This window comes from Myotis daubentonii, chromosome X, assembly GCF_963259705.1.
Source record: "Myotis daubentonii chromosome X, mMyoDau2.1, whole genome shotgun sequence".
Taxonomy (NCBI): Eukaryota; Metazoa; Chordata; class Mammalia; order Chiroptera; family Vespertilionidae; genus Myotis; species Myotis daubentonii.
The window spans coordinates 132,256,619-132,284,614 of NC_081861.1; the positions used below are offsets into that span (position 1 = coordinate 132,256,619).

A 27,996-nucleotide genomic window follows, 5' to 3' on the forward strand; every position below is an offset into this window, starting at 1 on the left:
GCGGCGGCCGCTTCCGGGTCACGTGGCCTGGCTTCCGGTCCAGACCACCCCTTTCGGTAGAGACCTGGCCAATCAGCTTCCTGGCTCTGTGCGGTCCGCGGCGCTGCCTCCGGTACTGCAGGCGAGTGTGGGCAGCTCGGTGCGCACCGCCCAGCCCGCCCCTCCGCTCGCCGCAGCCCCGGCTCCTCCCTCGCCCGGCCCCCGGGGCGGGGTCTGCTGGCTCGCCCTCCCCTCGCCGCCTCAGCCTTCCCTCCAGTAAACGGGTCCCCTCCCCGCAAGCACCACGGCTTCTTCTTCTCAGCTCAGCGACAGGGGCTTCCCCTCTGCCTCCGCCGCCGCTGGCAGAGCAGCGCCGCGCCCGCGGCCGGCTGCCGCCGTAAGTCCCGGGGGACCAGCTGGGGCGCCGGGGGCCGGGAGTGGGCTGGGAGGGTGGGCGCGCCCCCAGCCGCCCCGCGCGCGCCCCGCGACCCCACCCCGCGCCCGCCCGCTCCGCCACTGGGGAGCGACGCCCCGCAACTCACTTCTCTCAGCGTCCGTGTCCCGGGATGCGGGGGTCACAGCCCCGGACGCCGCGGCGGCCCCGCGGCACCTGTGGTTCGGGAAGCCCCTCAAGTTTTGTGGGGCATTTTCGGGAGGGGCCCGCGGCCGGGGGGTGGCGGCGGTCGAGGACCCTTGGCGCCCCCTGCGCGGCGGCGGATGCCATTGTCTGCCCCGCTCCTTGCCTGTCACCTCGCCGGGGCGCGATTGGTGATGGAGTGCGGCCCCGTGGGGAAGCATCGGAGGCGGCCGGACAGAGGACCGCTGGCCCCGAGCCTGCTCCGTGGCCGAGCCCAGCCCGTTGTTTTTCATAGCAGTCTCGAGGAATTGAGGTGCCCCTGTGCTTGGCGGCAAAATCAAAGCATTGTTTTTAACAAGAGGGAGAAAATAGTTGCGTCTTGCTGTTCGTCCCGTATCTGCACATCATTTCTTTTAAAGAGTGAATTATTTCTTCGTCCTATAAAGTGTTAGGGAGGGGGATATAGAACCCCGGTACAGACAGCCTTGAAGCCCTTTACTCCGTTCGAAAGCAAACCCCCACCCCTCCTGGCCACCAAGATCCCGGAATACCGGTCTGTTCTCTCCCAAGTTCTGGAAATGGGCTTGCAATAAACGTTGTCCAGTTGATGCTTTACTTGCTGTCCTCTTCGAACGCCGCTATCTTAACAGGACTTGAATGGGAGCCACTTTGGTACCACAAATACTGTTCGTTAATTTTGTGCCAGTGAAGTGTTTTAAGTGAGGCGCAGTTTTAGCCAATTTTAACTTTAATAAAGTTAAATTGCTGCATCATACCTTTCTAAGTATCTTGCTGATGCGTGTTTGGATTAGTACAAAAAGCGACAATAATTTCTGAGCAAAATTTAGGACCCATTTTATTCTAAATTGGTTGTGTAAATTCTCCCACCCCATGTTCAAATTCAAGATGGTGTGGCGAATATTAAGAATCAGGCTGGAATCTTACTTGCAGTAACACTATTAAGGAACTTAGAATAGTTAAAAGAAATAAAAATACCTGTCTGAATTCTACCTTTAAATTACCTTTGTAGAAACAGTGCTTATTTGTTTATACTTAAGATCAGTTGAATTAGAAGAAGTTTTTCTTGAAAATTAAACATGTAGACTAATCAACAGATTTGCAGATTCCAAATAAATATATACAACATAGCATATGTAAAATACACTGGAATTCAGCATCCACTCCATCTGTAAATGCTATTTTTAAAATTTTTAAATGAAGTATTTTGTATAATGTTTTTGGATGTACATTATTTGGGCTTTTCAAAGGTTTATGTTCTTTTTCATAATACATTACCACTTTATTGTGTGCATATTTATGTTGGAATTTTTAAAAAGTGAGATGAGAAGGGATACATAAAATTAGGCTTTTATTAAGGAAAACATGCGTATATGGGATATTTTGGGTTAATATTTTAGATCTGTTTAAAATATGTAAGCATAAAAATAATATTGAATGTAAACTGTAATTGAAAAATAAAGATAAATAAAATAAAATATGTAAGCATAAACTGAAGAAAGCATTCTAAGTGATAGCAGCCTGCCTACAAGTAATTCATCCTGGAAAAAGAATAGCCTAAGGGTGAAAAATAGTAGGTCTTCTGTTTCTTTCAAATGTACCTAACCCAGTTGATGTTAACAGTTCTCTTTTGATGCATATAGAGAGTGTGGAATGTATAGCACAGATAGACAATAGTTTCTTAAATTGCAAGAATTGTCTTTCTTCTACCACAAAATTTTCACTTCAACTTCATGCCTGTTTTTCTTTTTGTTCTGCAGACTCCAAAACTAAGTGGAACAGGGCAGGGTGGGGAGCTCTGCATCTGGGGGGAATATAATTCTACAAGAATTTCTGGCTATTTAAACTGGCATAGAAATATTGATGGCTAAATCATTCATCAGTTAAACTCCCTGTCCACCAAGCTTCTCTGAAACATGTCATCTTAATCTTAACTTTATTGAATCTCAAAGTATTGCATGTAATTTTGATTCTATTTATCTTAACAGATGCAGTTTATGTTGCTTTTTAGTCGTCAGGGAAAGCTTCGGCTGCAGAAATGGTATGTCCCACTATCAGACAAAGAGAAGAAAAAGATCACAAGAGAACTTGTTCAAACCGTTTTAGCACGGAAGCCTAAAATGTGCAGCTTTCTTGAGTGGCGAGATCTGAAGATTGTTTACAAGAGGTATAATTTTTATTTTTCAGAAAGGGGGAAGCAGAATCAAACGTTGGTCATTTGTAATCTGGAAATTGCAGACTTTTGAGAGAGAACAATTAACAATGATTTAGATGAAAAAGGTTTTAAGTTAAAGCTTTGTATTTTTTAAAAAATAACTTGCTTTTATTACCCAGGCTAACATGATAAAATCAGGGAAGTTGTTTTAAAACTAATTATATAATTAAAGTCTTAATCATCTTTTTTAGAAAAATTCAATGAATTCATCCCTTTGCAGGGGTAAATAGAATCAGTATTTTAAATTGTGAGTAATTCTCTGAATTTAGATAAGCATTTTCTCCCTCTTCTATCTATAAAGACTGATAATTGACATGCCTTTCATCTGACTTTTAGAATCTTATTCATTTTTAAACACCTTGAATACATAGACCATTTGAGTCCTATAAATGTTTAAAAATTTTGTGTATATACAGGATCTATTAGTAGTGTTTATTGATTTGATGTATACTTGTTGCTGTGGTAGAGGTGTGATTAGATCTGATAATTTTGCCAAGAATAGAGTAAAAAATTTTTAACACTTATCTTTTTAAAAAATGCATATGTTTTTATTAGCAGCTGAAATTCTAAGTATATGAAAATAAATTTCTCAAGATTGTTCTAATCATGTTAAAAGAAATATAATTATTTTGTTTTTTCCCCCTATTTCTTTACCCTTAGGAATAATTTACTGTTTTTAAGATACAAGGGTTGCTGCATGTGAAAAATTCTCTTCTATGGGGGATGTGTAGAGAACTAACAGTATGGACTACGAGGAGGGTTGAAGAGAAATCTGGGGTTTATCGCAGCTTTCCTGTATTCCACTCCAAGTGTGGATGGTACATATTGTGGGGGAAATAGTGGAGGAAGTAAGGGAGATTAGAGGACATTGAGAATTTAAAAAATACTGTAGAACTCTTTCTCCAATAAAATGAATTTAGTCATCTTTGGGTGATTTTATATTCAGTGTTCGATTTACTACTTGTTGAGAAAAGTCATAGCATTTTAGAGCTGGGAAATGTCTTAGAATATCTAGTTAAGTGATTTTTTTAAATTGAGGTAACTTGACATATAAATTATATTACTTTTCATACAATTAAAGAAAAAGCTTTTTGCCCCAAGGATAGAACCTTAAATGAAACAAATGGAAGTGGAGGTACTCTTGTGGAATAAAAACTGGGATCCTGTACCCCTGCTCACTTGGCCTCTACCCTCTGTATAGATGGTTCCTGAGTTTGAAAACTACTACTGTTGATCAAACTTCAACTTTATTTTTTTTAAAATGAGGATTTGGGAGAAGTGACTTGTCCAAGGTCATATGCTAGTTAGTGACTGACATAGGGGCTACAGCTCAAATCTTAAGCTTGGAGGCAAAGGATTTGACCGGTGATCAAAAAAGATTTGCTCTTTGTAATCGGAGAATGGGGTGGGGGAAGGACTGAGACTGGAACCTGAGGGGAGATCTGTTTGGAGGCGGAATTATGAGTCCCTGAAAGAAGACCTCTTGCTGTGTGCTCAGCAGGTGGAAAGAGCTGTTACCCAGGTAAATTTAATAAGACTTGGTCACTGCTAGACGGTGGGAGGGCAGCGAAAGAAGTGGGGAAATGGAGGGATTCCACATTTCTGGTTCCACTGAGAGGCTGAATGGTGAGGTGGTAGGTAAATTGACTTTGAGATGCCTGTGTGACTCCCATTTGGAGATGCCTAGTTTTCTTGGAGTAGGCATTGGCATGGAAGTCTGGGGGGTAATTAGGCATAATATGTTAGATCACCAACATTCAAGTAGGAGGAAAAGGGGGAGAGGGTAAGCATAGGGTCAGTAACATGGTGAAGAGGAGAGAGTCACTGGTGCCAAATGTTGCATAAAGTTCAATTACAGTAAAGAAAGACTATTAGATTTTACAGTGAGCATTTCATACAATGCCCTTTGTGGGAACATTTTCAATGGAATACAAGAGACAGAACTCTCCAAAAAATGGGGTGAAGAGGTGAAGACATTTAAGCAGTAAGTATAGATTATTTGGGGAGCTTTGCTCTGAAGGACAGAAGAGGTGGTAACCAACCACAGACATAGGAGTGGGGGACAGGATTTTTAAAAAGATGTGAGACTTAAGCTTATTTCTAGATAGGGGAAGGAGTCCCCCGTGTGGAGGAGGAAAATACCAGCAAGGGAATGAATCCCAGGAATGGAGATTCCTGCAGCGGAAGGAAATGGCCTGTTAAACAGAAGGATGAAAAGCACTAGTTGGTGTTCTTACATGCAGTATTCAGCCTGCCCATGTTGAGCCACTGACTTTTCTTTTAAAGGCTATAAAGGGAAATGTAACCTGACTCTGATACTTGCATCAAGCTCCTATAAATAAAAGGTGCACTTAAGGCTTTATCAAGATAAAATGTACATACAAAAGTTAAATTTAATCCGTTTTTCTATGCATACTGAAAACACCTATTGTACTAAGGACATATTTATTGGTTCACATAAACAGGTGATTATTTGTCCCTAGTCCAGCTGGAAGAGAAGACCTTTCAGGCAAAAGAATTACCACTTAGCTCCAGAGAAACTCTGAACTAGCACTTAGCTGTCTGTCTTCCTTCCTCAAGTAGTCTCCTCCACTTTATCCCTTCTGAGCATTTTTCATAACAATTCTCCCTGTCGGGAGGGAGCGGTGGGAAAGAAGTAAGGATAAAATTAGTATAGCTGGAAAAACCTACTGAAAGTCTGGGGGCTTGAGTTCTATTCCGCTTGTGCTTTTATCCAGTTTTGTGACTATGAACCAGTCTTTGGCCTTCGTTTCCTCATCTCTATAATAAATGCTCTTAAGATCTTTTGAAGACAGAACACTATGCTTTTTTAAATTCCTATTTTGTGCAGCATGTTATGGAAGAGGCACTGGATTAAAGTCTTAAAATTAAAAAATAATGCGTCTCCAAATTACTAACTTGAGAATTCCTCGAAGAGCACTGTATTGATTTTCTTTACTAACAAAAGAATTTTAATGACACCGTGGGTACCGAGAACAGTTTATTTAGTTACATTCACCCACCATCAGCTGATATTTAGCTGACTGCGGAGAAGTCATGTGTTTTGAATGTAAGAATAGGCACTTTCAGATGCTCTCTGAGTGCCAGTAATTAGAGTAAGCCTTAATCCACTCGCTAAAAATAACTAAACATACGTTTCTTCTTACTAGTCTATTATTAATTTTACTTCAGATTCAGACTTACAAATATTCACTAAGAGAACAAAATGAGCTCATTGTTCAATTTTTTAAAGCCATTTCTAAAAATAGGGAGTACACTTCAGGTTCTCTTGGTAATCTTTTACTAAAGCACTATAGCAATTTTTATCTCTTTTCAAATCTATTAAAATATTGCTTTGAATATGTCTTAATTTTTGCCAGGTTCTGGGTTACTTTATTTAATACAGTTCCTGGCTATAGTTTTTAATATAAAACTTGGGCTCTGGAGTCGAATCACTGTTCCTGGGGAGGTTGCTCAATTAAGCCTGGGTCTCTTAAATGCAAGTAATAAAAGTAATAATGGTATCTCTGGAAGGGTTTTTGTGAGGATTAAAATGGTAAAATATGAGGACTCAATGAATGTTATCCGTTATTATTATTTTTCTCTTTCACTCCTAAGCTTTCTGGAAAGATGTACCTTCTTATAATCCTGATAACTAGATGCTCACCTACAATAAAGAATTCATTTAATTTGGTTTTACCATTCTGAGCAAGAGCAAACATTAGATAATGTGTTATGGAGGGTTTTTTTTTGTGTGTGTGTGTGTGTGTTTAATATTACTGGTTGGTGCTTAAGACGCATCCGTCTGGTGATATTTAAATTAATATTTTAGAAATATTAGAAGTAAATATTTAGAATTGACTAGTGTTAAAATGCTGTTGATTTGTAAGTAAAGAGGCAATACGGTGGTTATGGAGCAAGGACTGTACAAGCATTAGATTATGTTACAGTAACATTGAAAAAAAATCTTTTCATTGAGTCCATTTGATGCAATGGATATATTGAAGCAAACAAGACAAAAGGAAGAAACAAATAACAGCTATGCATTCTTGAGACTTTAAACGCCTTTTGAAACTATAGAATGTTCTAAAGATTATACCTGTAAGTGGCTATATAATGGCTTCATGGAAGCCATAGTCACATAGGGAGCTGAAGCTGTTTATTTTATTGGGAAATTATGACAAATGAAAAAGAACTAAGTTTGAAAAGCTCACATCCGTTCGGCAGAAGGTAACTTATTATCCACAAACTAGACAGATTATTTCTAATGAAGTTGATGACCATTAGTACATTGTGTAAAACAATGGCTGCTATTTTATTCACAACTGAATACAATGAAAACTTCAGTTAGTTGTGGAATTGATTTGGATTTGTTTTGTTTTGAATTCCTATCTACTGTTAACATATTGGTAGCTATAGGGTATTACCAGATGAAATTTAGTTTTAAAAGTTCTTTTGGGCAAATACTTCCATTGTATTAACTTAAATATTGCACTGTCACTGTTGATTTTGCATCCTGGTGGGGGGGGGGGCAAAAATGTGTATATTTTTAAGCTTAAATTAGACTGATTCAAGTTAAAAAAATCTTATAATTAAAAATTTTACCCAAAACTAGTAGGAAATTCTAATGGAATCATTTAGCACTCTGTTCATGTTAGCTAGTTATGTCTGGTTTTAAATCTAGCATTTTTAATATCAGTTCCTTTAATCTTTAGTTTTCTTAAGTCAGAGCATCTTAATGTGTCTTTTGTATCAACTTCCCCAAATTCAAAACTCTATTTGGTGAGCATGGATTCAGGAGGATGGAGAGTTATAATATCCCATTGCATTTTAAACAGATAAACAAACACAGGTTAGTGCTGGGAAAAAGAGGGAGAAGCTTTGTTCAAGTTGGAGGTGGTGCCCATCTCTTATGTCCTTCTTGATAATAAATGAACACATTCAAATGCCTCCTACCCTGTTTTAAATAAATGACCAGATGGAGAAGTCAGGTAGAATGAATATGGCAAAAAGTCATGCTGTGTATGACAAGGGATGTTGGTGTGGTAGATGGAAAAGTGCCTGGAGTTAAGGTCTGAAGATCAGATTTCTTATCCCAGTACAACCACTTACCAGGTCCTGTATTCTTGGACTTTTTTTTTTTTTTTTTTTTTTGGTCTTCTGTAATCAACGATGATGACGCTTGCTGTTGGAAAGATCAAGTAAGATGAGATGTTTTTGATAATATTGAAATTAGTAGGTTGTTATGTAAATAGTTATTCTCACACTGAAGAGCAGGAATTCATTGAATGGAGATTGTGCTCATTTATATATTTGCATTACTGCTTTGAGCAGTAAATTGCCCATTGTGTTTTCTAAAAATCACTTAAATGCTACTCAGCGAAAATCACAATCTCAATTGAAATTTGTTCAGAATGTCTTAGGTTTGTTTTTTTGTAAAGTCCTTAAATACACTTAAACCATTTGAAAATGCTCTTTTAATCCTCCTCAAAGGACTTGGTCATTTGATATGCCTTGAAGGATTGTATGTTAATAAGTTTTGGCTTTCTTGGGTTAAGTATAACCATTAAAATGCTAATTTGGAGGAGAATATGAGTTTATCGACCTTATTCCTTCAAGGGAGAGTAACCTAGACTTCAATTCAACAGGGTAGAACTTGGAAAAATTGAGGCGAGGTCTCAGTTTCCTCTTCTTTTTGTCTAACTTTTATAATAACTTGGAACTGTTGTTCTTTGCTTGGGGTTTATTGCACAATCCTAGAAACTTCCTTTTTAAAAATAATTTATGCTATTAGAAGCCAAGATGGTAGTTACCCATGAGGGTGGGAGGTTGTGACCTGGAGAGGCTAGGCGACGGGGTTCAGTAATCTGTTTCTTGATCTGGGCGGCTGGTACACGGGCAGGTTCACTTTGAAAACTCATTAAGCAATACATTTATGACTTGGGTTCTTCTCTCTGTGTATATTACACTTTAATAAAACATTACAGAACATTGTTTTCACATTGACAATACCTTCAATATCAGTAAGTCCTTCAGTTGGAGAGTTTATATTCTTTCCTATTTACTTGTAGTTTGAATTAGTCATGAAGTGCATTTTGTTTTAAAATTAATTTCACTTCAGAACAACCTGGGTCAGTTATGTTTTAGTATCTACATAGAAAGGAGCCTGAAAGGCAGAAGAGCAAAATACTCTTTCTAGATTGTGTGATTGAATGATTATTATTATTTTCTTTTTTTGCTTGCCTATACTTTTCAGATTTTGTCTTAGGCATTTATTGCATTTGTAATCTAGGAAAAAACTAATCTGTACTATTGTAAAAGAGGAAATAAGCTGTATAAACATGGGGGCTTTCACAATAGGATATGAAAATATATTTAGGAACCATGATTATAGGGTAAATCTTTTTTCACATTTGTTTTTGTTACAGATACGCTAGTCTGTATTTTTGCTGTGCTATTGAGGATCAGGACAATGAGCTAATTACCCTGGAAATAATTCATCGTTACGTGGAATTACTTGACAAGTATTTTGGCAGTGTGAGTAGCATTTTGTTTTAAGGAATTAAATGCCATAGTTTTATTTCTTTAATCTTTTCTATAACAAGTTTGATTGTCTTGGGGATTCTGATTCTTTGAAAGTAACTATGGGAGAGAGAAAGACTCTTTTTTGTCAGTGTGCCTAGTCAATCAGTTAACTGCCAAAATTGCTTGACCCCACAGACCTACTCATTTAATTATGATGGTAAGAATGAGGTTTAAAATAGTGAAATAGAAAGGAGTCCAACTGCAAAGAGTAATATATAGAAGTGCTTAGTGAAGAATTTAGATTTTTGTTGGCAGTTATAATCACATTACCCAGGAAATGGGTATTTTCAAAGATCAGCTTTTATGAGTAGAAGAGTTGCCCATGCAGAGTTGGTCTGACTTAGCATGTAGGCATTGTGTTTTCAAGTACTTGAGATTTGAAAATTAAACTGACTGAATCAATGATGCTTAGTTAACAAGATTGCCATTTTGAGAAAGAACTTAGATGGATTCACTCTGGTCAGATTTTATTCTCTATACTTATCTTTTGCTTTATTATTATTTTTTGTTTTGTTTTTCAGGTGTGTGAGCTTGATATCATCTTTAATTTCGAGAAGGCTTATTTTATTTTGGATGAGTTTCTTTTGGGAGGGGAAGTTCAGGAAACATCTAAGAAAAATGTCCTTAAGGCAATCGAGCAGGCCGATCTGCTGCAGGAGGTAAGCTGGGAGTTCTCTAGACACTAGCATGTTTTGTTTTTGTTAGGAACTGTCAGTCATCTCTCATTCTTACACAGTTTCAGAAATTACTCTGAAGCATGCTCAGCATGCAGTGTCCGCGTGCAGTTTTTTGATTGGAATATGTCAGTCATGTCAACTCCATTATCTATGGATGGATCATTTACTTTGAAAATGGTCTGTCATATTGATGGCCAGTTTTGGACCTCAAAAAACTAGAGTCTAAAGCTTTAAAGGACAGACTAAGAAGGGAAAAGATTCATCAAATATTAACAGTAATTTGAGAACTCTCCATCCATTGTTCTGAATTACTTAAGATAACCCCTTTTCTCATTAATGTAGATAATCAGGAGTTGACTGAGATTATGGCATTTTCATTCCAAATTTCATATTTTCACCTCATGTCCATTAAGTGCAAATGTAGCCAAGCAAACCATAGTGTTATAATTACTTTTTGTAGAATCCTATAGTTTCGTGTTAGGAAAACAAACTGAAAAGTACTTTTCTTTGCTCTTAGATAACAATACATGTTCTGTCAAGCTACTACATTCTTATCTTGCCTTGATATCACTAGAGCCATTAATAAACCTTCCCGTCCTAATTTCTACAGTTGTTCTGGGTTAATTGTATAGTTGATGCTTCTGTACCTTTGATTTCTGAAGTTTAAAATTTCATAGATAAGGCTACCTTTTCCTAAAAACTTAATGATACCTTAATTCAGGTACCAAGTTGAATTATGCATTAGTGATAATTGTGGTTTTAATCAAACAAAGCTTATAGCATAAGAAGAAGGGACTACGCAATATAACAAATGTAGCATGTTTTCATTACAGTAACCACCAACTTGTTCTCTATATGTATGGGACTTTTTGTTTTGTTTATTCATATGTTTTGTTTAAATCCAATTTTTTAGAACTTCTGTTGTAACAGAAGGGTAAATCTCTTTTTCTCCATTATAACTTCTTAACCATTGACCTCTATAATACCTCTGCATCAGTCACTGACTATGTCAGTTGTGGAAATTGCTCAAAGTTGGGATGACATCATCTGGGCCACACATATATAAAATATGAGACAATGCATTATACATTTAGTGATCTTGAGTTACCAAGACAGTGGTTAAGATACCTGTAAAAGTGAAGCATTTTATTAGCTGCCCTGATGCCATTCACTATTCAGTAGTGAAATGAGCATAGCTCCTCTTCCACATGTGTACAGTTTGCTACGGTGGTTTATTAATTGATTGCAAACATGTCATTGGGGAGAATTTTTTTAACATCAGGTGTGTTGATTGCAAGCTCATAGTCTACTCTTGTTAAGTTGGTTTTAGGGTTAGTACTCATTATTTTGCCGTTCACAGATCAGACTTTTCTAAAAATTAGGTCAGAACCAGAATCAATAATTGGAGATTTTCTATATTTGTCCCTTCCCTTGATCACTTTCATATTTCATTATTATGGAACTATAGTCTGTTCTATCAGATCCTGGTATTTCCTCCAAGTTCATTTCCTGATTAATTATATTTGCCTTAAAACATTTCTAAAGTTATTGAAGTTAAACTTTTAATTTTAAGGGGTTTTTTTTCTGGAGAGTTTTGTTTAGGGTATTGATATCTCCTTGTGTCTGGATTTTTTAAAACTGTACTGGGAAATTGCTAGACTTTAGAGTATGACAAATACGCTAACTTTACTTTATAGCAAGTAATGTACTAGCTGATAAAAAATAGTTATTACAGGTCCATATTTATTTGTGAGAGAATGTATGTGAGTGTGTGTGTCTCTCCCCTATTGAAGTATTAGAGTAATAAGTAATGTCTCCCTTTTTGAAGTAGTATTTTTATATCTTCAATTGGGGAAAGTAGGATGGAGAGACATCATAGTATGACTATAGTCCTGTGTAAAATTTTCTTACTCATCTCACCCTAGTTTTTAAAAAATAACAAAGTCTCTTGTCTTTAGAAGAGAACTTTGGCTCTATTTCTCATCTATAACTATGTTTACATTTTTTTGGTACATAAACAAAAGCGATAGTACATTAAGACATTTTCTATTCAGCGGTCTGAGTGAATCGTTTTTCTTAATTTTGCCATTCAGTTTTTGGGAAAGCAGAAGGTGGCTGGTCTATTATGAATTTAGAGTGAGATATAATACATTGCAGGTTAAGGCCATTATGAAGCCAAGCTACAGTCTATATAGCTTGGGGAGTAAGGCCTCAGGTTAATGGGTTAACCTGTTATTCAAGTTATTCACCAACATACTGTCACATGAAATCTAGAGGTGAAAAGACACTTGCTTGTTTCCTGAAATGGATTCATTTATATGTTGATACATGATACATGTTTACATTTCTGGAAGAATATTTGAAAATTTTGTTCATATAATAGCTGATGGAATAATATGAGAAAAATCATTCCACAAACTGCTAAAAACATTTTTATATGGACACCATGACAACAAAAGAGAAGTAAGATGATAGCTAATGCTTATTGAGCACTTAAATATGAGGCATCCTATACTAATCCTCAGGATGCCCTGAGAGTCATGAGAGCCTTTGCAACAAATGAAGTAGAGGCTCATTGGGTCCGGTAACTAGTCCTAGGTAGCAGCTGGCAAAACCAGGATTCCAAACCCAGGTATCCTAGACTCCAGAGCTGTGTGAAGTCTTAACCACTGTGCTCTTGTCATTCCCCCAGCCCCCATTCGTGTATTGTCATGGTATGTATATTTTAAACATTCTGTTTTAAATACCAACTTCTGTGTTCCTCAGTAATATTATTTTAAAAATTCATCATTCTCCTGGACATTTCTCTGTATTGAACAGAGTAGATGTCCAGTGCCACCTTTTACTTTTTGGACTGGAAATTTCTTTTTCCAAATTATTAATAGTTGGAATTTTTAAATTGGGTATATACTAGATATAAATCATATATTTCAGATCATTTCTTGTTGCATTCATCAGAACACATAGATCTAAAGTAGCTTTTTTGGTCTTATAATTTGGGATGTAGTATTCATTTAGTCTATAGCTGTAAAGACAGCCTTAAATGAAGCCGTAAGTTTGTAAAAGTTCTAAGTAATTGATTTTTAACCTAGTTTTTCATGTATAACTAACCCTGAACAACACGGGTTTGAATTTTGCAGGTCCACTTATATGTGAATTTTTTTTTTCAATAAATGCCTGTACTCCTCCATTGGGAGTCCCTGGATGTGGAGGACCAACTGTATGAATTGATCTATATCATTTTATGTAGGGGACTTGACTATCCTCAGAGTTTGGTAGCCACGAGGGATCCTGGAACCAATCCCCCGAGGATACTAAGGGACATCTTGAGGTTTTGGGGGAGTCAAAAGTGATAGTACATTAAGACATTTTCAACTGCATGGTGTTGGTGGCCCTAACACCACCACCCCCCGCCACACACACAGTAGGTGGTTGTTCATGGGTCAACTATATTGTGATTTTTCTGTTTGGTGTCAGGTTTTTTTACTTAAATTAATTATTTTTAAACACCAAAGATGGCTTGAAGATATACGCAAATCAGAAAATGATTTGATTTTAGTCCTTTTTAATTTGTGAAATAATACATTTCTATCCTTAATTATGTTTATTTTCTTTAGAACAATTTCTTTAAAGTTTCCTTTTTACCCAATATGTAAATGTCATGTAGTTTGTTTAGGTAGTCCTTCATTTATTTAGGTAGTCCTTCTGTAGGTAAACAGGGTAGACAGTAGTGGATAAAGTAGATTTTCAATTAGCATATTATAGTTAATATTGAGAACTTAAATGTGTACTCTGATAATTGCTAACATATCAGACATTGCGATTAAGTAATAAAGATACCTTTTTTTATTTTACTTAATTACTCGGTAAACAAGGGTTTTACTTTTGACAATTCTAGACTGAACTGTGTTTATTCCTTTTGGTATTCTGTTTTATGAAAACATAATTAGATTTGGAGGTAAAGCCCAGAAAATTTTGTCCATTATCCAATTTTTAATGCTTGACTGTTGGAATTTAAAATATGTTTTCTTAACATGCCACTGGTACTTAACTAGATTTTTAAAAAATTAAAATGCAACATGCTGAGATTACTAAATTGACATTCTTTTTTCCCCCCTGTACTTTGAACATTTCTCCCCCCTACACATACCAATTAAATATCTATTTTAAGCTAGACTTTTTAGGGGGGTTGAGAGCGGGAGTGGTACAGTTGGATTCATTTTATTAACGTATAACAAAGGGAATATAGAGTGCATTTTCTTTGTAAGTAAGGCACTTAACAGTTTTTCTTTGCTCCTTAATTTTATAGAGCCAGAATGAAGAATGGGGAGGTTTGTCTGAGGATATCTTATGATAAAGAGCAGTCTAAGACTTTAGTCCCTTTGACCCCCAACTTATTTATTGGTAACTACTAAATTTACCATTTTTGTGGCATGGATAAAATGGAGTGTTATGCAAAGACTGTTGCACGCGAGATGATACCAAGTCCTTGCTTGATCCGTGAAGATCCAAACTTAACTACTGGGCATTGGGCTTTAACCCTCAGCGGTAGATGCATGATGGTGTTGATCAGTGCTTTTTGAGATGTATCAGCCTTTCTTTTTTATACTAACAGCATCGTTTTGAAATTTGTGGGGGTTTCCTTTTGAGCTTTGTTTGCTGTTGGTATTGTTTCTCACTGAAACAACCTGAGAAATGAAAATAAGTGAGGTACCAAAAGCAAGCATTACTCTCATGAATTTGCTTCTACTTAGAGATGATACACTTTATGAATAGATTTATTGGATTTGCAGCTATTAACCTGCCTGTCTAGAAAGTGGTGCTCTATGGAAATTAGTGCTGGGGCTGCATGATATATTTTAGTACTATGCGATATTTTTGTGGAAGTAGTAATCTGTTGGACTGCATTAAGAAAAAGTGATTTCTTTAAAAAATAAATCTTTTGTAATTTAAAATTATTTTAATAAGTACTTCTGGAAGGATTTAATAACATTGTCTTTTAATATGAAGTTTGGGGTTTTTTTAATTAAAACTTTACTAATTAAGAATATTTTGGCATGCTATTGAAACTCAAGAATCTTACATTGTTTTAAAACAGATAGATGCTTTCAAATATATATATATATAATATCATTTAGCAGGAAAAAGCATTTTGATGTAAATCTATTTAGACAAACTCCTATAAATCCTTTACAGTTACCACTGTTTATGTTAAAACCTTTAAGCCTAACTCTTTTTCTTTTAAATTGGGTTAAAATTTAGCCAGGCTGTAGTCTTTTGTTTTTTTAAAATATATTTTTATTGATTTCAGAGAGGAAGGGAGAGGGAGAGAGAGATAGAAACATCAATGATGAGAGAGAATCATTGGTCAGCTGCCTCCTGCACGCCCCCTACTGGGGATTGAGCCTGCAACCCGGGCATGTGCCCTTAACCGGAATTGAACCCGGGACCTTTCAGTTCACAGGCCAGTGCTCTATCCACTGAGCCAGACTGGCTAGGGCCAGGCTGTAGTCTTTTATGCTAGCATATTTTAATTTTCTTTTTTAATTCTCACCATAGTATATTGGTTTTTTAAACTGATTTCAGAGAGAGAGAGAGAGAGAGAGAGAGAGAGAGAGAGAGAGAAATGGGGGGAGAGAGAGAAAAGGGGAGGGAGAGGAAGAGAGAGAGAGAAAGAGACAGGTATGTGCCTTGACCTGGAATTGAACCCGCAACCTTTTTGCTGTACAGGACAACACTCTGATCAACTGAGCCACCCGGCCAGGGCAATATTTTAATTTTTTATAGATAAACTTCATTGGTCTGCTAGAACAAATTCTGTATAAGTGAGATGTGATTACATTAATCCTTAAAATGGAAAATACTGAAGGGCAGATACAGAAAAATCAGAAAGGCGAACAAATCTTGCCTATGACTTTATAGTTTATAAGGAACAATTTGGCCAATGTGCTTGGTCACTTGTTTTCACGTTGTAATCATTTTGCTCCATGTTTGTGTGTTTTTGAGCTCTCTGTATTTGTCTGCTTTTCAGCATTTTGAGGACACCCTTCCCCTGCTGTTTGATTTTAACTCATTTCGAGCCAACTCTTGCTACTCTGGGTTATTTGTAATAATGAAAAGTTGGATAACTTAAAATATTCAATAACCATAAACCTGATTTTCAAAAGTATTTGACAACCCACAGTAATAAATACATTTTATATCACACTAGTTACATACAAATAAACTGGAAAAAACTTTTGTTAAATATTATACTCTTATTTTTTATTTTGTGATCTCACATTTTCTATTCTATTCTTCCCTTTTTTAGTGCTGATCCTGATTTACTAAATTGATTGCATGAGTCCTAGGGTTGGGTCCTGCAAAAAGCATATTACTAGCTATTGGTGATGATTTTTTTCTTTAAAATGTGCTTTCTGAAAAATTTTAGGGTTTGAGTTCTTTTTTGTCCTACTAACACATTCTTTTTATTTTCTTCTATTGTTTCCTCTGTTGCTGTTTTTAAAAAATTCCCATTGTAGGAAAATTAACAAATACAGACAAACACAATAGAACACAAACTTACTCACCAACCAGAGATAATTAGATTAACTCAGTTCTCAGCTGGAGAGATGGGCAATTGTGCCTCCTCAGGGGACATTGGGCAATGTCTGGACACAGTTTTGATTGTCACAACTGGTGGTGGGGGTGCTACTGGCATCTAGTAGGTTAAGACCAAAGATGCTGCTAAGCATCCAACAGTGACAAGGATAGCCCTCCCAGAACAAGGAATTACCTGGCCTCAAGTGTCAATGGTGCTGAAATCCTGGTTGAGAAATCCTGGCTTAATTTAACACCATAGAATATTTAAAGATTCCATTTGTAGGTTGCGTTTACATTAAAGACTGCTACATATTTTCAATATAATACAGGGTGGGATAAAAGTAGGTTTATAGTTGTTTCATGGAATATAATACAATATTTAATAATAATACAAGAATAAACTCTGTGTTTTGTGTGCTTACAACTATAAACCTACTTTTGCCCTACCCTGTATATAGTCCAGAGTATAAATGACTAAATAGAAATGAATCAAAAGGTAGAAGGAGCAAAAAGGAAAACAAAAACCCTAAATATTATGAGAGGAGGACAAATATCCTTAAGAACACGTAAATTCCTGGAAAAATAACCTCTGTGATTCACCAAAATTACTTTACTCGATAACCAGTACCTGGGGAGATAATCTATGATTGCGTTCAGCACGTACCCACAGCAAAGCTTGTACGATGTCACTACATAATTTAATTTCCCCCAACACCCACCAAATCTGTTAACATCTATTAAGGTAATTGAGTTTTACCTGGAAACAGAATTGAATATATCCTCCAGGCAGTTAGAGTCTGCTCATTTTGCCATCCACATTAGGGATTTGATAATTTCTTAAAGGAGGAATAGTTAAATGATCAGAATTAGCACATATAGGCTTGCATATAGACTTTTTGTGTGTTTTTTTATACCCAATTAGCCTTAAAGAATTTACTTAGTAAAAATACTTAGAGTTTAAATTCAGTGACTCCAAGAAATCGTTTTTTGGAAAATCCTGATTAAATTTAGCACATTTCAAGTTATGATCCAAATGCAAGAACAAGACAAACACAATTACCCTAAAATATGTGTCAAACTTTCCATATAGTCTAAAGTTATATTTGCTAAGTTAATCTGCCTTAAAAAATTTTAAAGTACAGTTAACTGCCAGAGAAAGTAATGTATCGCTAACAGGTTTTAGAGCAGGGATTATAGAGATGTAATTAAGTTATCTCCATCATTATTTTTAAGACAAAAATAATAGAAATAGATCAACAACACAATAGAAAAAGATAGCAGTAGCTATAAATAAGTCAGTCATAGGTGAAAAGACACAAACGGTCCTTTTGCTAAGAGAATATAAATTAAAATATAAGTTAGACCTGTTTTTGGTTTGTTTCTTTTTGGATTGGCAGAGATGAGAGAGACCCTCTTGTTTGTTGCTTGTGAGCACTTAAACTTGTATTCCATTTTGGAGGATTAGTTTGGTGATCTCTGTTAATGGTTAAATGTATATACCTTTTGACACATCAGTTATACTTCAAGGAATTTTATCCAACAGAAATATACAAATACACCAATACACAAATGTACAAATTCACCAAGACACATGGTCACTATAACATTAAGCCATTGGAACATACACAAATGTCCATCAATAGGAAACAGGTTAAGAAAATTACAGGATGACCATACATGAAACTGTTATCTGACTGAAAAGAAATGAGATCAGTTTCTATGTAATGTTATGGAAAAGATACTCAAGGGATATCCAGTGAGAGAAGATTTAGGAGCAGAACATTAACTTAATGGTATTAACTCTGAAAATGTTTGAGCCCCCCCCCCCTTTTCCTAGAACTGTAAAATAAGCAGGTATTATAAGTACATTATAAGTATACAATATTTTATTTTATTATTTTTTAAATGACAAAATTCTGTGTGAATGGAAGAGTATACATTGTGTTGATCCGTTAGGTAAAACTTAGAGTAGAATTTGCTAGAAAGAAAGTTTCAGCATGTAAAGTGAAGCATTTGTGTACTCTACCATTTTAGATACCATCTGGAGCAATTATTGCTCTTACCACCCATTACTAACTTAATGTAAAAAAATCACTTGATTTTCCTAATGCCTCACAACTGGTTGTGAAATAACACTGACACCATGAGCACTGCGAGCCCTGTCATCTAAAAGGTACTTAAACAGTGCTTCTTTTTATTCATTGCTAAAAATAGATCTTAGTGAGTTTGGATACTCTCTGGTCCTTTGGCCCTTTGTTCTTCAGCACAGGGAATAGGGTTCTAGATTTGGGAGTAAGGACTTTGCTACAGAATTCAGTGAGAAGTAATCAAAAGGACTACTGTATTCTAGAACATGAAGGATAAAGGATATCACTTTATAATGCAAGGAATAAATGATGCCCATTTGCAAGAAAAAGTGGAGTAGAAATGTAATTTCAAATTACACTTATTTATTTTCATTAAATGTAAATTATTTTCTCATTAACTACATTGTTACTAGAAAGAGAAAATCAGAGATTAGGTTTTCAATTTTGGATTCAATACCACTAGTTTACTTTAGCAATTCTCATTTCAACAAGCCTTAAGCCTTCATATAATTGCTAGCTTACCAGTTTTCATTGTAGTTTTCCCAGATCACTTTACTTTGCATCATCAGCCTTGTATGGTGAATATCTGGGGAATTTTAAGGTAATGGGTTTGTCTTTTTTAAGGAATATGGGTGGTTTTGAGAATAGGTGTAACTTAATTCCTCTCAATGTTTGTTATCCTACACTTCCCACTCCATCTGGTCCTCTTTGTAGGGGGGTGAGAAAGATTATTCTTAGTATGGAGGAGAGTTGAACATATGTATACTAAGGAAAAGGAGCTAATGCAGAGACTGATGAAAAACAGGAATAGAATAAAGGGAAACGTATATTGGGAGGGTGAATGGGAATGGAATCGAGCACTGGTCTTCGGCAAGTCCAGTTTTTCCTCCTTTCTTGAGCAGATAATGTGGGAAAGCTGTAGATTGCTTTTTTCCTCACGAGTTGGTTGAGTGAAACTGAGAGTGTTGTCATTTTCTTGGTGTTGAGAAGCTACATCAGCTAGTGGAGAGCTGCTGGGAACTGAGGACAGAAGAAAGAGGCAGAAAGCTTGAGGGAAATATTGAGGTTTGGGAATAAACTTAATGGGGAGCAAATCAGTGATGAGCATAAGGATTGCCCAGGATTGAAGGCCCATTTCAAATTGAAAATAAGTGCCCAATCTTTATTCAAAAAATCGGTCTCCAAGATTCTGTACTAAGGGCAATTTTTTATTTGTATTTGTGTAATACAACTGGATTAAAACTTTTTCTATTTTCATTCTGGCCTGTGTTCCCACATAATCTACATCACTGATGTTTTAGCGTATTAAGAAATTCAGTTTGCTGAAAAGTAGAAGATAGTAGGTCTAATTCTGCACAGGGCCCCTTGTATGTTAAGGCAGCATTTACTCTCACCCTCCCTAATTCTAAATATAAGTGTTCCATAACTCCTAAGAGGTACTGGTGGTACAAGGGCCTAGGATACTGGAGTCATGTTTAATCCTTGGTTAGTGATGGACATATCTATCATTGTTAAAAATCAGCCTTAAATGGTCATTAAGACATTTGTTTATAGCACATTTTCAGACCCTCACAGTCTAAAATGGGAAGTTATTTAAAATGTTATAGCAACTTAAATATGGTAAAAGAATACATTATTTAGGGTTTCTTTTCTCAAAGGATGTTTTTCCAATAAACAAGGTTTTCTTTCTATGAAGACTATCCTTCACAGTTGATGAATGCTAATTTCTTGTTTAAGTACAATAATCTGGATCATTGGCTATAAAAGATAGTTTGGTTTATCACCAACCCTTTCCTAAAGGTAGTGAAAGGTCTGTCACCTTTGAGAAATGTTCCTATAGAATTATTTGTTCTCTTTCATAGTAAGTCTCCTCTGGAGAGGAATAGCTGTATACTCAGCCCTATTTGGAAAAATTTACTTTCCTTTTAATGGCATAAGCGCTCCATGATATAAAATTAAGAGAGAAAACATAGATTAAAAGCTATAATATAAGTACTCAAAATCATTGGTATTATTTAGATGAAAGGTTATTTGACAGACTTAAACTTTTCTTGTTCTCTCTCCAGAAAACAGACTGAATGTGTATCACAGCAAGAGTTTCATGGGGTGTAAGAAAGCATACTAGAATACGTGCTGGAGTACTGACATGCATCAAACTGTAGTAGGATATATAATTCAGTTTGCAATGATAAGTTCATTATTTATATTTTAGCATTAACTTAAAAGTCAAGTTACATTAAATCCCAAGGGATAGTCCCAATTATTTAATTTAACGGATATTAGGGAATTTTGCTCTTGTAATGATCCATCATTTTTTTTTTTTTACACAGAGAATACTGAAAGAGGTTCATTGGCAAAAAGTATTATTAAATACTGTGACTCACTAATGCTATTGATACAGATATAGAATTCCCTTGGGAAAATGAGAGCTTCCAGAAGAAAAGGAAGCATTTGGGGGTTTAACTTATTATTAATATTATTATTTTAAGCTGTTTCATTTCAGTATAATCAATTTTGAGTGTGTGTGGGGGGGAAAGGGCAGTTATCTCTTTAAACTATTTAGGAATTATCTGAGGATTAAAATTTAACTGGCTTTTCTCTTCAGATACTTGTGTATTTAATGGTTATTTTGTAAGGGATCTATTACATACTTTACTGGAACAATTTGCATGACTTTGTAGCCTAACATTTCAAAGTACCAAGTTGAAGAAATATTAAAATGAGGATATTTTTAAAGCACTCATATAAAAGTTTTAAACTTTTTTTGAGTCACAAGTATATTGGTGGGGGTATAATCCCAAGGAGTCTGAAGGGCCAAGGTTCCTCTTCTCAGAAAAATCTGCACATAATTTTGCCTCTAGTTTCAGGAGGTTCTTGGCGTCTCTAGAAATCCATCTCCGGACACTCTAAGGTCAGTTTAAAACCTCACCTCAGGTTACCTGTGAGAAACATCTTTTTACATACATTTGTAGGCGTAGACATTTAACAAATCTGTTTGGAGATTATTCTTTAAAGGATTATCTTAAAAGTAATATATCCTTAATCTCAAAGGCCTAGTCTTTGGATGTTTTTGTTTTTTTAAGCTAAGTGAACCGTTAAAACCTCCATTGCTACTTAAAATACAGATGGGTGACTACTTTTCTACTTTTTCTTGGGAAAGATTTTCCTTTAGGGTCTACAAAAGTGTTTATGGTCACCTTAGGATGTGATGATTTTCATTAAGGGTTTAAATTCTTTGACTTAGTGGAATGAAATCCTGATGAGCTTGAATGTACTGGCGGGAGGGAGAAGATACTTGCATTTTCAGTTAACTCAGCATTGACCAGATGACTTACACTGAAAATATTTTAGGATTCTGTAGGATGTAGGTCATTTTGATTATATATCTATATCTAGATATAGATCTATATATATAGTAAAATTAAAGATGAGTGTGAACTCCTGGACATTGTTTAGTAGTTAAAATATTCAGCTATAAACCAAAGAACAAAATCAAAAATTTAAGTTTTCTTTACTGTGCACTAAACCTTCTAGAAATCTGATTGTGTCTGTCAGTTTGTATACTGTGTATAAGAACATATGCATTTCTTTTGTAGCCACGTCATGAATATTTTAATGTCCCAGTGTACTAAATGACTACTCGACGTGTATGCAGACTCTTACAGAGGAAATAGAGAGCTGATATACTTATGAAAGAAAATATCCTCAGCTTGGTGACCATCTTATAATAGAATGTTTCAAATCAACACCTTTACAATTGTAACTTTGTTCCTCTTTTCTGTTTTATTTTCATTCTTTATGTGATCTTGATGTAGCTTATTCCTGCTTGCAGCTGGTTTAATTTCTTCTTGAAAAAAAATGTGACCTATGAATGTTTTAGTAATATTTCATCTTAAACACATCCATGTCATTTGTGAGCCATTTGTGATTAATCTTGTTAAGAAGAAAACCTAGCAATCACTACAATGTTTACCAAAGAAAATACAGCTGAAATGCTAGGTCCAAATAATCAGTGCCATAATACATAGTGTGGCTTGGTGTTCAAATGTTGAAAAAAAACCCTATATTTAGTGTAACTGTATTACAGTCTATATGAGCTAATGTGTTTAATGTATCACATAAAAGTATTCAGAAATACAAGAAAGTAAAATCTATACTGTGACATAATTTAAGGTAAAACAGTTTTTAAGAAATTTGTAATGCCACATTTATTGAAGATCAAACAATCCCTTTAAAAACTAAACAGAAAGCTATGTCAGAAAATCTGATCTGCAATATCTATTTAATAGCAAGTAACCCTTTCAGAGCATTAATACTAAGTATAGTCAAATTTGAATATTCAGTTTAAATACTTATATTTGAATAGTTATGGTTTTATCATTTAGTCTTCATTTAAAATTCTTACAATTTATTAACTATGGTTTTATGTTTCTTAATATTGATCATTATTGTTTATACTTTCAATAAAACATGCAACATACTTTATTACAAAAAGAAAGTACCAAATAATTCATTGTTTATACCTAGAGAGTTCAAAGCCTGAGTTAAGTAAGCTATCATTAAACAGTAAATTCAAAAGATGCTCAAACTGGTTTACCACTAAAGGAAGACCATGAAAATGTGTATCAGGCAGGCATGCAGATCAGTTCTTATCATTACCATGGCACCTAGATGGGCTATCAAATGAGAAATTTAGCATTACACATTGAAAGCACTGGGAAACATTGGTCTTTCATTTCCATTTTCCCCTCCATCCCACCCTGCAATGTATTATTTATCTGGTTTTAATGATGCATAAATATGCATTGTCTCATGCCTGTTTGCTCTGGATGTTGTGTGCTGAGCTATAACAATATGTTGCTTCTTTTGTTTTTTGTATACAGCGGCTTGCTTTAAATTAGTAGATTCTGAAATAGCTTTCCTTGCATGTCTAAAATAAAAGTATTGCATGTACTTTGTCTCATGTGAATGACTTTTTTCTTCTCCATTCCTTTTGATAATGTATTTTACATTTGTTTTTCCAGCTAATTTCTTTTAATTGTGGTAAAAAAATAAAACACGTAACAGAATTTACCAGCTTAACCATTGTTAAGTATACAGTTCAGTAATGTTAAGCATATTTACATTGTTGTGATAGATCTCCAGAAATTTTTCATTTTGCATAACTGAAACTCTGTACCCATTAAACAACTCCTCATTTCCCTCTCCCCCCAAACTTTGGTAACCACCATTCTACTTCTAGGTTTTTATGAATTTGACTCTTCAGCAATAATTTTTCTCGGTAATTCTGAGCTACAATTTCAATGTGAACATGTGAAAATTATATTTTTTTATTCTAAACACAATTTGAAAGAAACTCTAATATACTACCTGTACAAATCTCAAAGGAATAAAATATGCAAATAATTCTTTGAATCTAGGCCCTTTAGAAAGGACAAATATTTTATGTATATTTGATATGCAACATGGTTCTCATTGGGAAATGCTATATAAGATTGCAGGCAGTGAGCACACAGGGGAAATCTGGCCAGCTCCAGGGAATTAGGATGAGGGACATTTTTACATGGGTAACTACAGAACTGAATGTAGGCACCCTTTTAATTAATACATTAAAATGGTTGTATGACACTAAAAATTATTTAATGTTAAATGAAAATTATTATTTTTAAATTGTTTCATTTTACTGTGTATGTGATTCAGTGCATTTTATGTTTAATGCTAAATATTAAAAATGAAAGAGATTGGCTTATATCACTCTTTGGGAGTGTTACATAATTTCCATTGGATTTTCTTTAAAAGCTATATCATGAAAGTTGAGACATGCAAATAGAATAGTACTAGGAACCCTCATGTACACATTGCTCAACTTCAATAACCATCAGCAGAATACTCTGATTACTTATTTCATCAGCCACCACCACCCCATTTTGCCTCAGTATTTTAGAGCAAGCCCTAGACATCTAATCTTTGAAACTAAAGTATGTATCCCTAAAAGATAAGTACCACACCCCATAAGATTAAAGGTAATTCCTAATATCTTATTCCTGGTTCATTTTTTCCCAATTATCTGAAAAACAAGCTGCCCGCTTAGCTCAGCAGGTATTGTGTCAATCTCATAATCTGAAAAATGTATTTTTATAATTGGTTTGTTAGAACCAGATTCCAACAAGGCCCACATTGTATCTAGCTGATGTTTCTTAAGGCTCAGTTTTTAATAACTCCTCTGCTTTCTTCCCCATTACCTTTTTGTTGTTAACTGAGTCACCAATGCTGTATCATTCCCCCCATTCTGTATTTTGCTGCTTGTAACCTTGTGGCAATGTTTAACTTTTCTTATCTTTCATATTTAGTTTTGTAGTGTGGTTAGGTTGAGGTTCAATTTTGGAGGAGCAAAAATACTTCATAAAAAATAATCGTTTTTACCAAAGCTGATTTTTACCCATTTTTCATTAATATACAAACATACTAAAGGTCATCATATGAACTTCATATAGAGAGTTGGTTTATAGTGCTTCATTTGCTATTGAATGATAAGTACCTTCATTTAGATTTCAACTGTGTAAGCTATCAGCTAACAGATGTTTAGCACTTCCTGTAAATCAGGCACTAAGACTTATCTCCCTTAATCTCTACACATAAAGGTAAGTGTTATTGATCCTTGCTTTCCCAATAAGGCAACAGACCATGGAGTTTAAGTATAATTTAGTTAAGATTATTCCATGTAGTGTTTTACATACCATCTAATATATGGATTTATGATTTAATATATTTTTTTCTTTATTTTGTGCTGTACCACAATTAGGATGCAAAAGTAAGTAATTTATTATTGGATACTAAAAATTACATTGTTTTCCTTCATGAAAATATACTATGCCTTTTAATTATAAAATTGTTGTAATACTGAAATTTGATCTACTTGGTCCCTTTATATTTAGTGAAGTGCAAAATCAGCCACTTTGGGAATTTTTTAAATAATTTTTTTCTAGATATGCCGGCTTTGTCTTCCTTTAATGTTTAAAAATGAGTATTGGTTGTTATATATGATAAAACTGCCTTTTATCCCAGAGCATTCTTTGTGTGTATGTTGCCTCCCCTGAAGTCTGGTTGCCCTGGGGAGGTTTGAGGAGGTGAGTTTCTGAAGCTCTGCTGGGGTCAGTTGAAGTGAAAAACTGAGTAAAAACTCTGAGAGGAAGACATTTCTATAAATACATGTGACATCCCCCCCCCGCCCCCAAAAACATGGAAACCAAAATTATGTGAAGAATTGGGAGAACTCAGTTTTTCCCGTTTTTTAGATAGATAATTCGGTAGCAATGATTTCTTAAATTGCCAATGGGTTTGACTGCTTTTTGTGTTACAGCAATTATTGGTCAGTAATCAATGTAAGACTTTCAACAAGATTTAAAAATTTTATATATATATATATATATATATATATATATATATATATATATATATATATATATATATAATATGCATGCTGAATGTATGGGATACAAAACCCTAAATAACCACTGGCTCACAGAACACACCCATACCACTGAACTGCTTTCCTTCTTCTCTGAAAATTGCAAGTCTTATGTCAATTTCACATTCTCAAGCACCCCACATCTGCTTACCAGAGTCTCACATTTTCCCTCCACAGGAAGCTGAAACCCCACGTAGTGTTCTTGAAGAGATTGGACTGACATAATTCTCCTCCCTTGTTGATGACTTCTTGTGGCATTTCACACACTGTAGATGGTCACTGCCTTCATGTCCATGTTAGCTAATGGTGTAAGATGTCTTGTCAGTATTACTGTTTCACTAAGCTGCTTCATTCAGGCCTACACAATTTTTTTTAAAGGGAATTTTGGTTAATCAATTGATAATTTAAGGGACTTACATAAATTAGAATGATAGAGAAAAAGAAAGGTACCTGGGTATTTTAAGGTTTATAGATCTGTTTCTCTTAATTGGATATCTTATGAAAATGACAATCAGGTTAAATACATTTATTAATTACTGTCTTTGGCAAAGGAAACTTAAGAAGCCAAAAGCCAGTGCACTCCAGTATATATGAGAATAAAGGGAATTGACATATCACATATCAAATGGATGAAAACTATGTTGAAACTTTAAAAGAAAAACATCAAATTTATACCAAAGACCCTATTTGGAAACTACATACCTAAAAACAAAGGGAATACACATAGACTAAATTGGAATTATACCGTTTTACACTGAAAATTATTGCTTTGGCATTCCAAACCTGGGATGAAGAAGAGATTGTTTGATAATGGTGAGCATATTATTTTTAAGGCCAACGAACATTTGACTCCTGAGACAAATTTTGTGGTCATAATCTTTTAGTCACTTAGTTGGATTTTGATGCCCCAAAATAAAATAGAATGTTGACTTGCCAGGAATTCTTCATGACAGATTCTTATGGAAAATGTTACTCTCTTCACAAAGTGTTGACTATGTCATTTAAAGCACTAAGGTTCCTTCTGGGGTGCTTGTTGCAGCCAAATTTATTTTGCTCTCCTTAATTGCTTCCTGCTACTTAGAAGTGCTGAAAACTTTAGGGAGCTTCCTGCCCTTCAATAGCATTGAGAAATAGTTATGAGAAATCTTATAAAAATATAAGCATACCATCTTTCATATAGAAGTGAGAGCTGAATGAGGTAAAATGGCATTAGTAGGCCCTATATTTTTAAGAGCTATTTCAATGTCACTTTTATACATACTCCATATGTAAACACATCTTCACGGTTTACACTTTCATTTGTATTTGCTGGGCTGGATTAAGCTTTCTTGTGATTGTGACCAATATTCAGGCCATGTGTGCATTGTCTCATCACATCGCCAATTAGTTGTAATAAATGTTCAATGTACACTCTTGTAGTGTGTTTTTATCTATCTCTTCCCAAAAGCTTGTCAAACTATGGAGAGTTGCTGAAGGAAAAATTCTAAGGTCTTTTTTCAGTAACATTGAAAATTCACCTCCATTTGAATGTGGTGGTTGTTAAAAGCACACACAAGATAAATGGAAGATATAAGGAGTCTTCATATACTTCAAGTTCATTAAAAAATAATGTGGATTCCATGCTACAGAGAGCCTATCTGCACATTTATTTTCAATCAATAAATGCCGCTTTTAAAACCTGATGCACTTGACTTTTCTACTCTTTCGGAATGAACTCCTATTACTGCAGGTAATAAAATGTATTCCAAAGCAACTGGGTCCCCCCACCCTTGATCCCATGAACTGGAGGTACTAGCACACTCATAGAA

The 27,996-nt window shown here is 35.3% G+C and overlaps 2 protein-coding genes across 6 annotated transcripts in view; one reads left to right on the top strand and one right to left on the bottom strand.

The window, feature by feature from the left end:
- Nucleotides 1–125: 125 nt before the first annotated feature.
- On the top strand, nucleotides 126–27,870 carry AP1S2 (adaptor related protein complex 1 subunit sigma 2). 5 transcript variants are annotated; one of them, XM_059679354.1, is made up of 7 exons: nucleotides 126–376; nucleotides 2,563–2,741; nucleotides 9,218–9,326; nucleotides 9,896–10,033; nucleotides 21,582–21,631; nucleotides 22,317–25,531; nucleotides 26,366–27,870. In XM_059679354.1, exons 2-6 carry the CDS (start codon nucleotides 2,563–2,565, stop codon nucleotides 22,354–22,356), a joined length of 516 nt encoding a protein of 171 aa, XP_059535337.1. In that variant the 5' UTR covers nucleotides 126–376; the 3' UTR covers nucleotides 22,357–25,531; nucleotides 26,366–27,870. The 5 variants fall into 5 exon arrangements, with proteins under 5 accessions (XP_059535337.1, XP_059535339.1, XP_059535341.1 ...); XM_059679356.1 differs by lacking the exons at nucleotides 21,582–21,631; nucleotides 22,317–25,531 and adding an exon at nucleotides 14,361–14,455; XM_059679357.1 differs by lacking the exon at nucleotides 21,582–21,631 and having other exon boundaries at nucleotides 130–376.
- The window catches only part of ZRSR2 (zinc finger CCCH-type, RNA binding motif and serine/arginine rich 2), a 38,708-nt gene continuing 28,697 nt past the window's right edge, over nucleotides 17,986–27,996 (bottom strand). Inside the window, exon 11 of the mRNA XM_059679353.1 lies at nucleotides 17,986–19,740. Coding sequence (XP_059535336.1) covers nucleotides 19,376–19,740 — 365 coding nt within the window. The 3' untranslated portion in view covers nucleotides 17,986–19,375. The remainder of the gene's footprint in view (nucleotides 19,741–27,996) is intronic.